General features: G+C 36.9%; 1 protein-coding gene across 1 annotated transcript in view; it reads left to right on the forward strand.

Moving 5' to 3' along the window:
* Window positions 1-13,610, forward strand: part of grin3a (glutamate receptor, ionotropic, N-methyl-D-aspartate 3A) — a 53,274-nt gene extending 39,664 nt beyond the window's left edge. Inside the window, exons 8-10 of the mRNA XM_004538359.2 lie at window positions 1,780-1,941; window positions 2,205-2,275; window positions 11,225-13,610. Of these exons, the coding sequence (XP_004538416.1) occupies window positions 1,780-1,941; window positions 2,205-2,275; window positions 11,225-11,783 (792 nt within the window). The 3' untranslated portion in view covers window positions 11,784-13,610. The remainder of the gene's footprint in view (window positions 1-1,779; window positions 1,942-2,204; window positions 2,276-11,224) is intronic.
* Window positions 13,611-14,752: the final 1,142 nt, after the last annotated feature.

Below are 14,752 nucleotides of genomic sequence, written 5' to 3' on the forward strand. Positions count from 1 at the left end.
TCTATAGAGTTTAAAATGTATGCCAGCACAGCCAAAGGTTACTATTCTCTTTATTCAACAACTTCTCAGGAATCATTATCTTCCACCGTCCAAAATTTCATTACTGCTAGCGTGCCAAGTCACAAAAATGCATTGATAAATTTAATCCATCATGTATTCTTCGCCAACATGACTTTATAATGTAATCACTGCAGCTGCCCCGGTATCAAAAAGCTATTGCACACTCAGCACTAAAAAGATTCTTATGAGAATATATGTAACTGCAGTAACTGCAACAAGTGGTCAGTTAAGCAAAGTGTTATATCACATTTGTAGATGGCTACATGTACAGACTCGCACAATAATATGGACACATTTAGAACAGAACGAGTGTAAATTAAGATGTGAAGGAGGCAATCACAATCTGATCGAAAGTGTGATATCCCAGAGGGATTCTCTTATATTTCAGAAGAATGAGAAAACTTGTTCCAAGAGATTTAAAATTTATTTCATGACGTGTTTGCCCTGAGTTTGTAAATGCAAGGTGGTCTTACTTCAGATTTCCAGTCCTCTGAAAAATTATTCTGTTTTTATTTAAATGAAACAAGCAATTTTTACCTGTGACTGACTTCGTAATGATATTTGGAGGCTATCGCCCTTAATTTTGCCCTCAGTTTCTTTTTATGAGCAAAATAAGCTAATAATCCATATGAATCACATGTAAGCAATACATTTAATATATTATTTATTGCATTGTGTGTCTCAAATAATTAGACAATGAGAATTTCAAGATATAAGTATAAAGCTTAAAGTCATTTACTGTCATATGAATAAGAGGACTCTATGCAGTCCTGTGAAAATCTAAGTACACCCTAAATTACAGATTCAGTTACTTATAAAACCATCTTTAGCAGGAATAACTTAAAGTACTTGTTTTCTATATGACTTTGTAATGCCCTCACACTGTTGTGTGACTTATACAGGGTCATTGCAACACCTTGATTCTTTCTGTTGTCAATGTTCTATGCTTCATTGTACTGAGATCATTGCCCTGTTGCATGGCTGAAGTGAAGCTTCAGCAGTTCATCAGATTGCCTAGCATTTGGCTCTAGAATAGTTTGGTGCAGGGGTCCTGTGGCTGCAAAACCAACCACCAACCACCAAATCATCATCACTAAAGTGTTGTGCTTGACAGAGGTGTTTGTGCCGATACGATTTGTTTGTTTTTTGCCAAACATCTTTGTTTTGGTCTCATCTGTTCAAAGGACATTGATCCAGACGTCTTGTGGTTTCTTCAGATTCAGTTTTGCAAACATAAACAGTGCTACCATGTTCTTTTTAGAGAGAAGAGGCTTGCAACACTTCCAAACACACACTTGTTCATTTTTTTTTTTAAATCATACTGTCATGAACTTTAATATTTAATGTGCTAACTGGAGGCTGTAACATTTGAGGTATTGCTCCTGGGTTTTTTGCAGTTTCTCTGAGCTTGCAAGGTCTGACCTCTGGGTAATTCTGCTGGGGCATCCACTCATGGGAAGATTGTGTCATTGTGTTAACAAACAACTGAATGCTCCAGACCAGTAAATTGCCAAAGCCTTTACTTTTATAGTCCGTTGCATAGCATCCTGCGAAAACAATCTGTTTCACTTGACTGTTCATGGATTGTTTTTAAACATCTGCTTCTCCATATGCATATCTGTATACACACTCCCTGTATAACCTCCTTTATCCTTCCCACCTTTTCACTTTCTCAAGCTTCTCTATCATATACTGATTGTCTCATTTCTTTCTCTCCAGACGCTGCAGATGGGTATAAAGCATTTTTCTGGTCTGTTTGTGATGTTGTGTGTGGGCGTGGCTTTATCTTTGCTGACCACCATAGCGGAACACATTGTGTACAAGCTGGTGATCCCAAGGGTCAAGGAGCCACGCTTCAAATACTGGCTACACACAAGCCAGGTACGGACCAGACTCACACTCAAACACACATGTGGTGACCGTGACTGTGGTCACACTATAATTTAAAAATAGTTTGTGCAAGCAATTATGAAAAATAAGATTTATAAAATGAATAGTTTTTATCTACAGTTTCTGGTTTTGCAAATTTTGTGCATTTGTTTTTTGTTCTTGCTTTGTTGTTGCTGCTTATGGTAAAGTCTTTCAGACACTTAAAAATCAGACACATCATTTACAGTAAGCACATGTTGTTGCTTGTTTTCCAGAGATTACACCGGGCCCTCAACTCAGTCTTCACAGATGACAAACTACCGACTATTACAAAGCCTGAAAAGGGGTACTGTTATTGTCTTTAAAGTGTGGGCATTGTATTATTTCAGTTTGGTCTTTCATCATCTATACTTGATGAAACATCCATCCCTAAGTGACTGATCTGAATCTGATCTGAGCACATATGTGTTGTAATTATTTATGAATTGTTTGGAACATTTGTTTGTTATCTTCATCGGTACATTACAAAAATTCAGTATATATGGTGCAACAGATCCATTTTAAACACTTTATACCATTTTTTGTTGTTTTTGCTGTTTTTCGCAGGTGTGATGTAAGAATTGTTTATTAAATGCTGCTTATTTTCCCATCACTTTGGATTTTTAAACACAATAACATAGTTACATATTACAAACGAAGATGAAAAATGCTCCTAAATGTGATGCATGCTTAAATACACCACATTGACTGAGACTAAAAATGCAAACAAGGTGTTCCTGTAAGAAGCCAATATTTGAAAGTTAAATGGTGCATTGGCCAAATTATAAGCTGAACAGTAAGTGACATCAATTAACATCCAAATGGAAGTTAAGGGACCCATTTTTAATCAAAAACTAAATAGAAAGGTCAATCTGTTGGAAGCCAATTATCAGTGAGGGAAATTGAGAAAATAATCCACGCTGACGTCACGTGGTATTGTTGAAAACAGTGGGTGAGAAAGGGAGAATCAGTAAATCATGAAAGCGTCTTTATGTAGGCACTTTCAGTGTCCTTTGCATGGGAACATTTAATTGCACATATTAATACATATTAGTTGCATACACTTTGATACTGTGTGCCATAGCGTAGCCCTGCCCTTTTCACATTTAGCCATCAAGCATCTAATCATACCACCACCCTTTGTCTTGATTTGGATTTACTTGGTCTCCCCTTAGAAGCAAAATAAAGTTCCATTTTATAGTATAGTTCATTCACATCTACCACTCACTCCATACTGAGAGCACACTCAGGTGGAGCACTTAAAGTAAGGATTAAATACACTTAATAATTATGGAGCCGAGGCCATGTGAGGGATGCCTGTGGTAATGAGGATGGATTGCCTACTCTTGCATAATTATACTCATTCAATCAAGTTATTCTGCATGCTGTCTAAGAGTCAGAAATTATTACCGTCTCATTGTCAGTGCTCTGCCGAAAAACTTGTGTGTCAAAAGTGTCTTTTGTGCAATCAGAGCACTGAAATCAGATCTTCCTGTGCAGGATTTTATACTCTAGACAGTTTCAGTTAGAATTAAACTGTGCGAAACGATACCAAAATGCATCATTATCAGTCCTAGTCTGTACTGTATGGTACTGAAAATCGCTATACAGGATGACCAAATGGAACACATGGATGGAAATTAAATTGGAAATCACTACTACTTAGGATGAAGCTATAGCACATTTCATTTCCTAAGTGTGTTAACTGGGATGTAGGAAAACCCAAAGACAGCAGAGAACACTGTCTGTGTGAGATAATTAGCAGCAGTGTCTGTAATACCGTGAAATATTCTCGGATGGCCAGTTAAGATTGCATGCTTTGGTATCAAGCACAGTGTTAAGGTCATGAAGCTCTGGCAATGACTGACAGCCAGGCTAAAATAGGATTATCTGTCGCTCTGAATACACCAATGATATCAGTTACAATTCAGCTACAATACTCTGTTTCAGTAGTGGAGAATTGTTCCGTCTCTTTAATACCTAATACTAAAATTACGTAAATTAGTTGGGTTTTTTTTTAATAAATAGTAAACTTATTTAACATTGTATTTCATATGATTTTATTTACAGTTTTCTTTTTTTGTGGCCTTCCATTTAATATGCATTATTTTATTTTGTTTTGTTTTTATCTGAGTAGGGTTTTCATTTTCTAATCCCACTGTCTCATTTAGGAAAATTTAAAATGTAGATATGATTCATGCCATGGCTGACATGTGCTTAGATGGAATTTGCGGCATGTTTTTAAAAACCTGCTGACACAGGTCAAAATAAGAGACAAAAAAACTGTAAGCTAGTTTTAAAGTAATTTACTTGAGACTGGTGTTCTACGCTGTAGTCCAATGCAGCGATTCTATATTTTGCTTAATAAAAGACACCCTCTGACCTCAGCATAGCAAGCTGCGTGTGTCTTGTTTTGACTGTTGATAGAAACATCTGTACTGATATACGGGCTAGGAAAATAAAAGTTACTGGTGAATAAAATGCAATTTAAAAAAAATCTTTTTAGCTTCGAGAACTGCTGCAGATAAGCGGAAGTAAGATGAGAAAACTTCACTGATTGACATGAGATAGAAAAATAACTGCAAGTACTGGAAGTTGTGATTTTCAATACTATCGGATGCTGTTTTGGTGTGTCCAAGTTTTGTTTTGGCCTCTCATATAAAGAATATAATTCAAATCGAGGGCATCTTTAGTTCAGGCTGGAAACAAAATCAAGCTAATAGTTCAGTCATATGCATTTGGCAAATCTCTTGCAGGGCGTGCTGTTTAGGTAATTTTAACTTCACACTTCAAGCTGCTTTGCAACCAAACTCTACCCCAGCTTCTTTTTTATGTAATGTGTCACTTAATGTCAGTTATCATTAATCATTCTTTGAATCTTTCTGCTTTTGGCTTTTCATATATGTTGGAAGGGTTGTGAGAATTTCACTGGAGGAGGACCAAAAATCTAACCTTTTAATCCAACCAGTGGTAATACACAGAAAGACAGCATTGAAGCACAAGTAATGCAGACATGGGGCAGGCAAAATGCAAAAACATGACAAAATATCATACAAGAGGAAACCAGAGACTAAAAACGTGGGCCGAAACAAATAAAAACACCAGGAACTCCAGAAAAAAAGGTACAGGAAAAGAATCACTAGAAAATTGGACTAGTAGTAACAAGACAATGTGGGAGAACAAATGGGTGTATATATACTGGGGTGAGTGATTAAGTAATTGGACACAGAAGAGTAATTGGTAGTTTGGGAATGGATGTAGAAACCAACGCCGGTCAGATTGATCAGGTCATAGATTATAATTATCAAGGATGGAAAACTACTAAAGGGAGGAAGTAAAACTGATTAGAATACACAAAGACTAATGATTACAAAATATAACAGGAAATGACTTGAACCGGAACATAACACTCCAAAACCAAAGGTGTGCAACTTTCCCAAACTTAAATAACTACACATGGAAACAACAGTCTTTCTATACATACATCTTGATTTTAAAGCATAGATCCAGTACATTATTATAGTGGAAAGTTGTCTCAGGCTGGAGAAAATGAATAAAAATGTGTGCTATGTGAAGAACACGTTCGAATGTTGCAGAAAAATAATGATTCGAATTTTGACATGACTTCAGTGTGAGTTGCACACATTATGTTGCACATTTTTCTTTCTGACCTTGATAAGCATTATATTTTGTGGGTCACTGCATGGTGGTAATTTCTACAAGGGCAAAAAAAGTAAAGTCTGTGTTCATATATTTTCCATTGAAATGGTGTGAACACTGTTTCAATCATTGTACCAATTCATAAAAGATGAAGGGGCTGCTCTCAGAGTTAACACCCTGAATACCAAATCAAGGAAAATTGCTTAGATGGATGGATAAACAATGAAGGAATCCAGCTTTTTAGTTAATGCGAAAGGAGGAAATGCTGTAGAATACTAATGAAAAAGAATCATCTTTATTTATCTCACACTTTTCAGAGCAGTGGAAGTGCTTTAAAACAAACAATAAATAATCAATAATATAAGCAGAAAAGAAGGATAATATATGTCAGTTAACATTAAAGTATACAAGTCTATAAACTGACTCCTTTTATTTCACCTTTGGCTTAAAAGCCTTAATTTTCCACAAATGCTTTAGTGCTGACAGTGCAAAGACCTCATACCTCTATTTCTTTCAATCTAAATGTTCTCAAACACACCGGGGACCCACCTGTGAATATCTCACTTCGTTCAGAACTTACATACTGGTCATATTTCCTGCCTTCACAGTATTCTCCAGTTCCATTTTGATCTGGCCCAGAATTCCTTCATAATAAGTGTTTAAACCGAAAATGGAAATATATATCAATTGATATGCATACATACATCTATTTTCACGTAACATAATTTCCTGTTTTACCAAAAGATAAAAAGATAACAGTTGTGACGATTCAAATATATTTTATCTACTTTTTATGGGGTTTATCATATAACCATGTTAAACACTGTGCTTAATGCTATAATATTTTTTTTTAAAAAGAAGCTAATTTTAAATATTAAATCAACAATAATATAACGTTAATGCATTAGTCAATGTCAGAATATGCAGCATAATTTTCATTGTTTTTAAGGTGTTCTTTTTTGAGCAGTGTACACAAATTTTTAACATCTGTAAAACAGTATGAAAAATTAAAATATTAAATTTTTTGTGTATTTTGGGTCACTTTGGAAAAAGACTGGTTTAAAGGATGAAATTTGTTTTATTTTTTACTTATTTCAAACATTAAAATTAGTCAAATTTGACCTGTATAGAATGTAATAGTTATAGAATAGTTGAAGAACTTCCTACTGGTTACATTTGTAAATGCTGAAACGTCCATGATTATCTCAGGACTTCAAAATGTTCCATCTTTTACTGCAGACACAAGTGCAGGTGTCCTCCTGTCAAAAAGATGCACACATGAATTTAATAAAATTAAAAACAACTCTTTTCATGTTGTGTGTCAGCTTTAGTCTCTTTTGATGTCTGGAGTATCAGATTAAATTCTCCTTGTTACTTTTTTTATCGCCAAGTGAAAATTCCTTTGATTCAAAGAGCTCGTCTGTTAGGCTTTACTTTGTATGATGAGAGTATCTCATCTTCACTGCTTTAATAAAATCATGTTAGTTTTTTTTTCCAGCTTGCAGAGGTGGTCCAGTAGATTTTAAAAAGTTTCTTTTTGGAAAGGAAAAGAAAAGAAATGTTGTTCTTTTGTTAGACTTCAAGTTCAATAAGGCCTACAGCAAACATTGGAGTTGAGAGGGAATATGTTTTATTGGTCCCTAATATACTTTAAAGTTGTATTTTCATCTTCAGTAATAAAGAGCAGACAGTTAAGGCAATCTGAGGTATTTTTATTATGGACTACAGTTTGTATACACAAAATATGTTTTCTTAACTTGACTTTTTGTATTTTGAATCATAAATATAATTTTGTTAAATGCATATTTTACAAAAATTGTGTGCTTCTTTAAATTGTAACACTGAATATTTCCCTTGTCTTTTAATTCTCTAACTTAACCAAACAGCTCATAATCTTTAATAAATCAATAGTAGACAATGAAGAAATAAATGAAGCTTATTATATATTAACTGAACTAAACAATGGAATAATAGCTAAATTTACAAAATCAGTTTAAATGATAAGGGCAACCTCAGCCTCTAGCAAACATTTCCATGGTTGGTGAAGCATAAAAGCAAGGACACAGTGGTATTTTCTCCAGTGATAACAGAACACTCATCTTCTCAACTTCTCATTTATGTAGTGTAAATGCCTTTATTTCTATCTTCTTCCTATTAAGTTCTTGCTGTGTTTTTTTAGATGCTTTTTTAATCTTTTTCAACATGGGTTTATTTTCATAGTACAATCAAAGAAACTGACATATCACCAAGGTGAACTACAGTTACATGTTCTTTAGAGGTTGTGTAGCTTTGAAGTGCTAGTCAAACCTCTTTGAATTGTGAATTAATATTTTCTTGTTTGTTATCCTTCTACGTTGCTTGTTACGTGATATTAAATGATTTTTAAAAGGCAAGAGGAATGATGTACATTGGACAATGATTAAGGATCATAGTGCTACTAAGAATGGAGGACAGCAAAAGGGGGGAGGGAGGAAAGAAGAGGATTTGTAAGGTAATACATGTTAAAAGTGCAAATGAACATGAAATCCGTGGTGTTGTGTCAAAGTAATGTCTCTCTGGACCTTCAGTCCACATTACTGCTGCTAGTGCTTGTTAGCGCAAAGATCACAGTGGACCTGGGGTTGGATAGGAAAGGTTTTGAGGATCAGGGCTGGTGGCAGAGGAAATTAATTGGACATGAATTTGACTTCTATATTGAGCTCTGGCAATGTCTTCTTTTTTTTGTGTTCAGTACCTACATGTGGCGATAGCCTATTCATTAAAAAAACTTGTGCATAAGACTGGATCCAAGCATCTGCCAAATATTATTTGGTGAGTTGCTGCTATTCCTGTGGTTTTTCAAACTTGAACACCAGGTTCAAAGTTCTGACAAAACTGAATTGGCAATATAACCATTCAGCCAGTCCGATAATGAGATGTACTTTAAGAAGTTCCAAAAACAATCAATCAATCAGCCTCTTACTTACTTGTTTTTTTAATCTTATTGTACTGTCATACTGACATTAAGATGTACATGAACATGAACATTTGAAGGTATGACTTGGGGTGAATTTGCTGTCGCGCCCATCCTGGGAAGACTGTGGCAACACGCCTGAATGCTCCACTGAACCAAACTAGTGGTGGTCACACTTGCTATTGGTCAGATAATCAAGTGCATTTGATCTGCAGCATCTGGCTGCTAGTTAGTCAAGGTGTCTTTATATACTGGCAAGGCCTTAAGCCAAGCTAATATCCACCCACAGCTTTTCTTTAAAAAAATTGTTTTGTTTTGTTTCATTTTACCAAGAAATGTACACGGGCTTAACAGGATAGATATACCGGCATTTCCTTAGGGAGGCAAAAAGCAATTAAATGAGGAGGGTTTGGTCCTCATTACCTGGAATGACCTGAAATACTACAGAATCACTTTAAAAATCTATCATCTTTTAGTCCTACCTAGACTACTGTATCTGTTTATGTCTCTACCTATCAAAATCCCCAAATCTCAGTTCCATGACTGAGACAAACAAATATCTTGATTTATTTGGAGCGGGCGGAAAACCTAGAATTAAATATAGCACATTATTAATTCATAAAGATAAAGGCGGCTTCTCCCTCCCAAGTCTCCGAGATTACTACCTTGCTGCTCAACTCAAAATAGTTATACAATGGTGTGATGATACTTGTGGGGCCCGATGGAAAGACATTGAGAATATCTGTGGGGTCATTTCAATACAAGCCCTGATAGGAGATCAGAAACTGGCAACAGCTTGTCAGAAAAAACTGAACCCCTTGGCATCTTTTACATTGCTTATCTGGTTTGTGTGGGGAAACTGTTGCAAACCATACCCACATATTCTGGTCTTGTCGAAAACTTTCTAAATTTTGGGAAGATGTTATATCAAAGATAGAACAGACTATAGGCTTTAAATCAAAACAACGGCCCTTCATAACATTTTATTTAGGAGACTTACCCGAAGAATTAACAAGCAATAACAAATATCTCCTGAAGATTCTTACTGCTAGGCAAGGCAAGGCAAGGCAAGTTTATTTGTTTAGCACAATTCAACAACAAGGTGATTCAAAGTGCTTTACAGAGACATTAGAAACAAAAACAAATAAAAAGCATGATTTAAAATTGATTAAAACAAGCAAACAAACAAACTAATTAACAAACAAACAAAACTGTATATAAAATCAAAACAGATAGAATCAGAACAGTAGATAAAATCAGTAGTTAAATGTAAGTTTTGAAATTTAAGCTTAAAAGTGTGGATTTGGTGCTTTATTCAAATGCAGCTACTGCTGCAGCGAAAAAAGCAATTACTCGTAAGTGGCTCTGTACTGACCCCCCTGTTCTGGACGACTGGTTGAGCGTTGTGGAGGAGATTCATAAAATGGAAAAACTTACCTTTTTGTTAAGGTTGCAAGATAATATTTATACCACAACATGGGACAAGTGGTTGAAATCTATCTGAAATTTTTAATTCCTGTTTGTGCCTACTCACATCTATATAAACTTCTGTATGCCTCGCCGAGGCTGCTCTTACATCTGTAGATGTGTTGTCAATTCATGAATATAAAGTCATGTTCTCACTGCCAGAATTGCTTTGTAGGGAAAAAAACTGTGTTTTTCAGTCGACTGCTTGTTTTGTTACTGTTGTTTTTGTTTGTTTGTTGTGTTCCTTTTCTGTTGTAAAAAATATGTAAAACCTTTATTAAAAATTAAGTAATAAAAAAAACTATTATCTTTTATGCACCGAATGAGAAGATTTTGTCTGCCTGCTAGAAAAAACATCAGTATATTACCATACTCACACTCTTGAGGATCCTTGAGCAAGATACTAACTGCAAATTGCTCTCCAATGCATTCAGAGGAACGATGTGTTTGAATGCTAGATAAAAAGCACTTACGTAGAAAAATTCATTGAAAAAAAAAGTGGTATGAATGGATGAGGCAAGTTGTGTAAAACGCTTTGACTGCTCAGGTAGAGTAGAAAGGTGCTATCTCAAGAATAAAAGCAATGTCTCTTATTCGAATACCACAGTCAGTAGGATTCAACTATGTTAAACAAATGTCCAAAGTTTCATGATGATTCAAAAATGATATTTAAATGTTGTCTACTGATCAGCCAGCAGAGCCATAAGTCATCCCTAAGAACGTGGTGCTTGTGTAGACAAAACAAACAATAAACAGGACAATACCCAAAGAACACCCTTTTCATGTAATGACATATTTAAGGAAAAGCGAAAAACTATTTCTTAGTAAGCAGTCACACTGCTATTCTTCCAAGACTCAATGTAACCCCCATAGCAATCATTTCCAGTCTTTACCCCCGTAAGCAATCTTCTAGAAATTGTTCAACTCTTTCAGTCCAGCTCTGTGTAAATTGCTGTTTGTCATATAACACGTTCAGAATTGTGTGTGCAGTGGCAGCTCATGGTTTAGCCATAGCTGATGCCTTGATTTTATATTGGATTCAGACTGGAAACATTTCAATTCAATTCAGTTTTATTTATATAGCGCCAAATGGCAACAAAAGTCGCCTCAAGGCGCTTTATATTGTACAGTAAACATGCAGTCAGATGAACTGATGAAGGTTTCTCCTATTTCCAGGTGCAATGAGGGAAACAACCAGTCTGCGCCTTGGAATCCTGCAGAGTCGTCCTACTGCAACAGGCGAAGGATCCTTCCACAAGAGATGCAAAACGACCTGGAATGCCCGTCATCCCAGGATCTCCCTCCTCCACCGCCCCCTTCTCCCCTCCCTCATCCCCACTCTCTCCCTCTGCTGGAGAAACCCCTGCCTATAGTAACTACCTCTAATGGTCGCTCTGACCTGTTAGGAAGGGGTTTGGACCAAGGACTGGGGCCAGGGCAGGGCAGTTCTGGGCAGTGCCGTGCTTTGGGAGTGGGCGACTGCGGTCCAGGTCTGGGACGGAACCCGCTGGTTCAAGAACTGTCAGAACTGGAGAGTCAAATCCTTGTAATCAAGCAGCAGCTGCAGTCTGCCATGAGGAGGAAGAGAGAGCTTGAACAGTACCAATCAGAAAACCAGCAAGCAAACCAGACTGCACCCAGTCAGCCCACTTCACACCAGTCTAACCAGTTTGTTCAGTATACCCAGACCCACCAGCAGATTAAACAACACAAAAACACATGTCCGGAGCTGTGAAGCCAGTCCCAATTTGTCCAGGAAAGAGAACCCTGGTTAACACACTGGACTAGTTTTCAAAACCAAGCTGGGTCCCGGAACAAATCCTTGCCTGAGTTCTGAAGTTAGAAGCCTCACCGATTTCCAATAGCAGGATCCTCCTTATGGCTCTGGAGCTCCCCTCAACACTGCACTGAAATGTTCGGCAGTGATCAGATCCTGCTCTGCAATTCCAAGTAGGACATTTTCTCACTCCTGGAACATGAGATTGAATTAGATGAGAGGTGCTGGATAAGGGCGAACCAGGGATCTTGAACCAAATCTGTTCTGTTGTATCACTGAAGAGCTTTGCAATTCCTTGCCCCTCTCAACTTCCCTTATATTACAATTCTTTAACTCCTTTTCATGCCTATCTGGTTCTTTTACCTTTTTCCTGTTTATTTCTTCCTTTTGTCCCTGCCATGCCTCCCCCCCTAAAACCTCATTTTTCCAAGGGTACAGATTTGCTTGCTATGACATTAAGCCTGATCACAGATATGAGGACTCTTTGGTATTTAAGCTTAATAGACTAATTCACCTGAGTCTTTTAAGACTCACTGAGGATTTCAACTGACCTGAGGTTGAACCCAGTCATCTCAGTCTTCATGTTTGTGTGTCTTGCTGAAATCTTGTATCTTTCAGCTATTACCATTGATGTTTCTTGCTTTTGGTAGCATGTTTGTATTGATTAGGGGTATTTTTTCTCTAATAAGCTTTTGAAAGGGTCGGTCGGGTGGTTAGATGTAATCATTTTTTTAAAAAGATAAAGCTTTCGCAAGACACATTTACATACGTAATGAACACCAGGTTGACATTTTATGGTGGATTATAATAAGCGTACACACAATCTTATTTATGGGTCACTGTATAATGTCCTGCACTTCACTGATGCACACTGAATAAACAAAGTCACCTTAACTTGTCAGAGTTTGAGTTAGGGTATAGAAGTATTTCACAGTGAGATCACAACAATGGCAAGCTGGCAACATAAAACCTAAAACAGGATTAAATTGAACAGTCTCCAGCTTTTTCCGCGGTCAGGGACCCAAAACAAAACCTTTCTGTCCAGGCTCTTGAGGTCATACTGGTGCTCTTGTAACATTGTGACACAAAATACATACTTTTCAGTTCCTCATTTAAGCCAGCTGTTAAATAGTAACTGTATGAACACAGACCACTAGTTTAACTCTGACACGTTATTAAATGTGATTTGCATTCAAAAATGAACACAACACAACAGTTCCCTCTCTGGGGCCCTGTTTCCTTGCATCATTTGGGTTTGGACATGTTCTGTTATTAAATATCTTCTTTGCACTTATCTTAGTTGCTGCATTTCTTTTTTCCCCCAGTGTCTTAAAAATGTTCAATTTTACAGGTCTGTAAATGATTTCCTGTACAAATTAGAAAGCAGAGTGTGGCATGCTAAGACTCTGAGGCTTGCTCCTACCTCAACCTTGGTTTTAAGTTATTATGCCTCCAAAACCTTGACGCTGCTCGTTGCAAAACAACTTATTTCAAACAGGTTTTTTAGAATCCTTAATCTCATTTATATCTGGCAGCAAAGTGGATTTACTGCCAAGTGACTCAAAGGAAGACCAAAAGCTCAATGATTTTAAGAGGATTTAAGGTATTTCCTTGCACTTACGAGTCCCCAGCTTCAGTAAGAGAGACAAGTGTGAATTTACACTTGAGAACAATGGCTGACAGCCACTGCAAACCAGACTTTTTTTTGTATTTATAAAAGCTTCACCATTTAGATTCATCTGTAGTTACTTATTCCAGCTCATTTTAATAGATTATTTTATAAAAACGTACAGCAGCTATATATTTAAAAAACTCAAACCACTCAGAGGTTTGTTCCCTACCTTGAAAACTACATTTGGTTGTTGCTATTCTTCACTCATATTGCTAGGGGACAGCAATTTGGACAGGAAGGCATACTCAGAACAGCTAACGATGACATTTTACGAAGACACGGCATGGTAAAATACCGCCGCACACACAAACACAAACAGCTCCTATCTATTTAGCCAGTGTGTCTGCAGGGTAAGCGCAGGCTGTCACAGCTGAAATGAATACCTGACAGAGCAAAAGAGCAAGTGCACAGACTGAGCCGTCAGCTTTCTTTGTGTCTCTGTGCGTGTACGCCTTGCTTAGCTATGACATAAACATCAGTGAAGTCGACGCGGCTGTAACAGGATGAATCACTAGAGAAGCTAAATAACCTGGTTTTAGCACAACTATGCTCATTTTAATCACTTTTCTAGGTAGCACAGGTAGCAGCTGGACAGGGGTGTGGTGTGAGGGAAAAGAAGGGCTGCCTGTCACAAGTTATAACATGAAAGAAGAATAAAGCCATATTCATGGTGTTTTTTTGAGTGCCTGTGTAAACACAGGTTCACTTAAACATCCCGTTTTTCTTCTGGCTTCACCCCCAAAGCAACAATATGAAGGATCAGACTCAAATTTCAGTCATCGGCATTCGTTTTACTTAACTTTTCATTCAAAAACAACCCTTAAGGTGTACTCGTACACGTTCTTTATTAAACTCGAAATTTAGGGTCATGGTCTCAGGGTTGACTGCTTGATTCAAACACTGACTGCCAGATTAATTAATGTTTACATTTACTGAGCATACACTCACAGTCAACTCTAGGCTGACTGACACCATGCCTATGAAGTCATTGGTGTAGCCGCACTCTGTTAAAACAGATGGTCTAAAACAAATCATTGCAACAGCTCACAGTTCAGTTTCCAGGGATGCATATCCTCTAAAAGCAGTAATCTTACAACTCTGTTTTAGAATAACTGACTGCTTTTATGTTTAACATGTTAGGCTTTGAGTGAACATGTGAATATTAGCATATTTCAATATGTCTGGAAATATGTGGCTTTTTCTCATCAGAATCTTATCAACCTATCAATCAATCAATCTTAGTCAGTCTGTCTAT

Source organism: Maylandia zebra, linkage group LG7, assembly GCF_041146795.1.
Source record: "Maylandia zebra isolate NMK-2024a linkage group LG7, Mzebra_GT3a, whole genome shotgun sequence".
NCBI classification, from domain to species: Eukaryota; Metazoa; Chordata; class Actinopteri; order Cichliformes; family Cichlidae; genus Maylandia; species Maylandia zebra.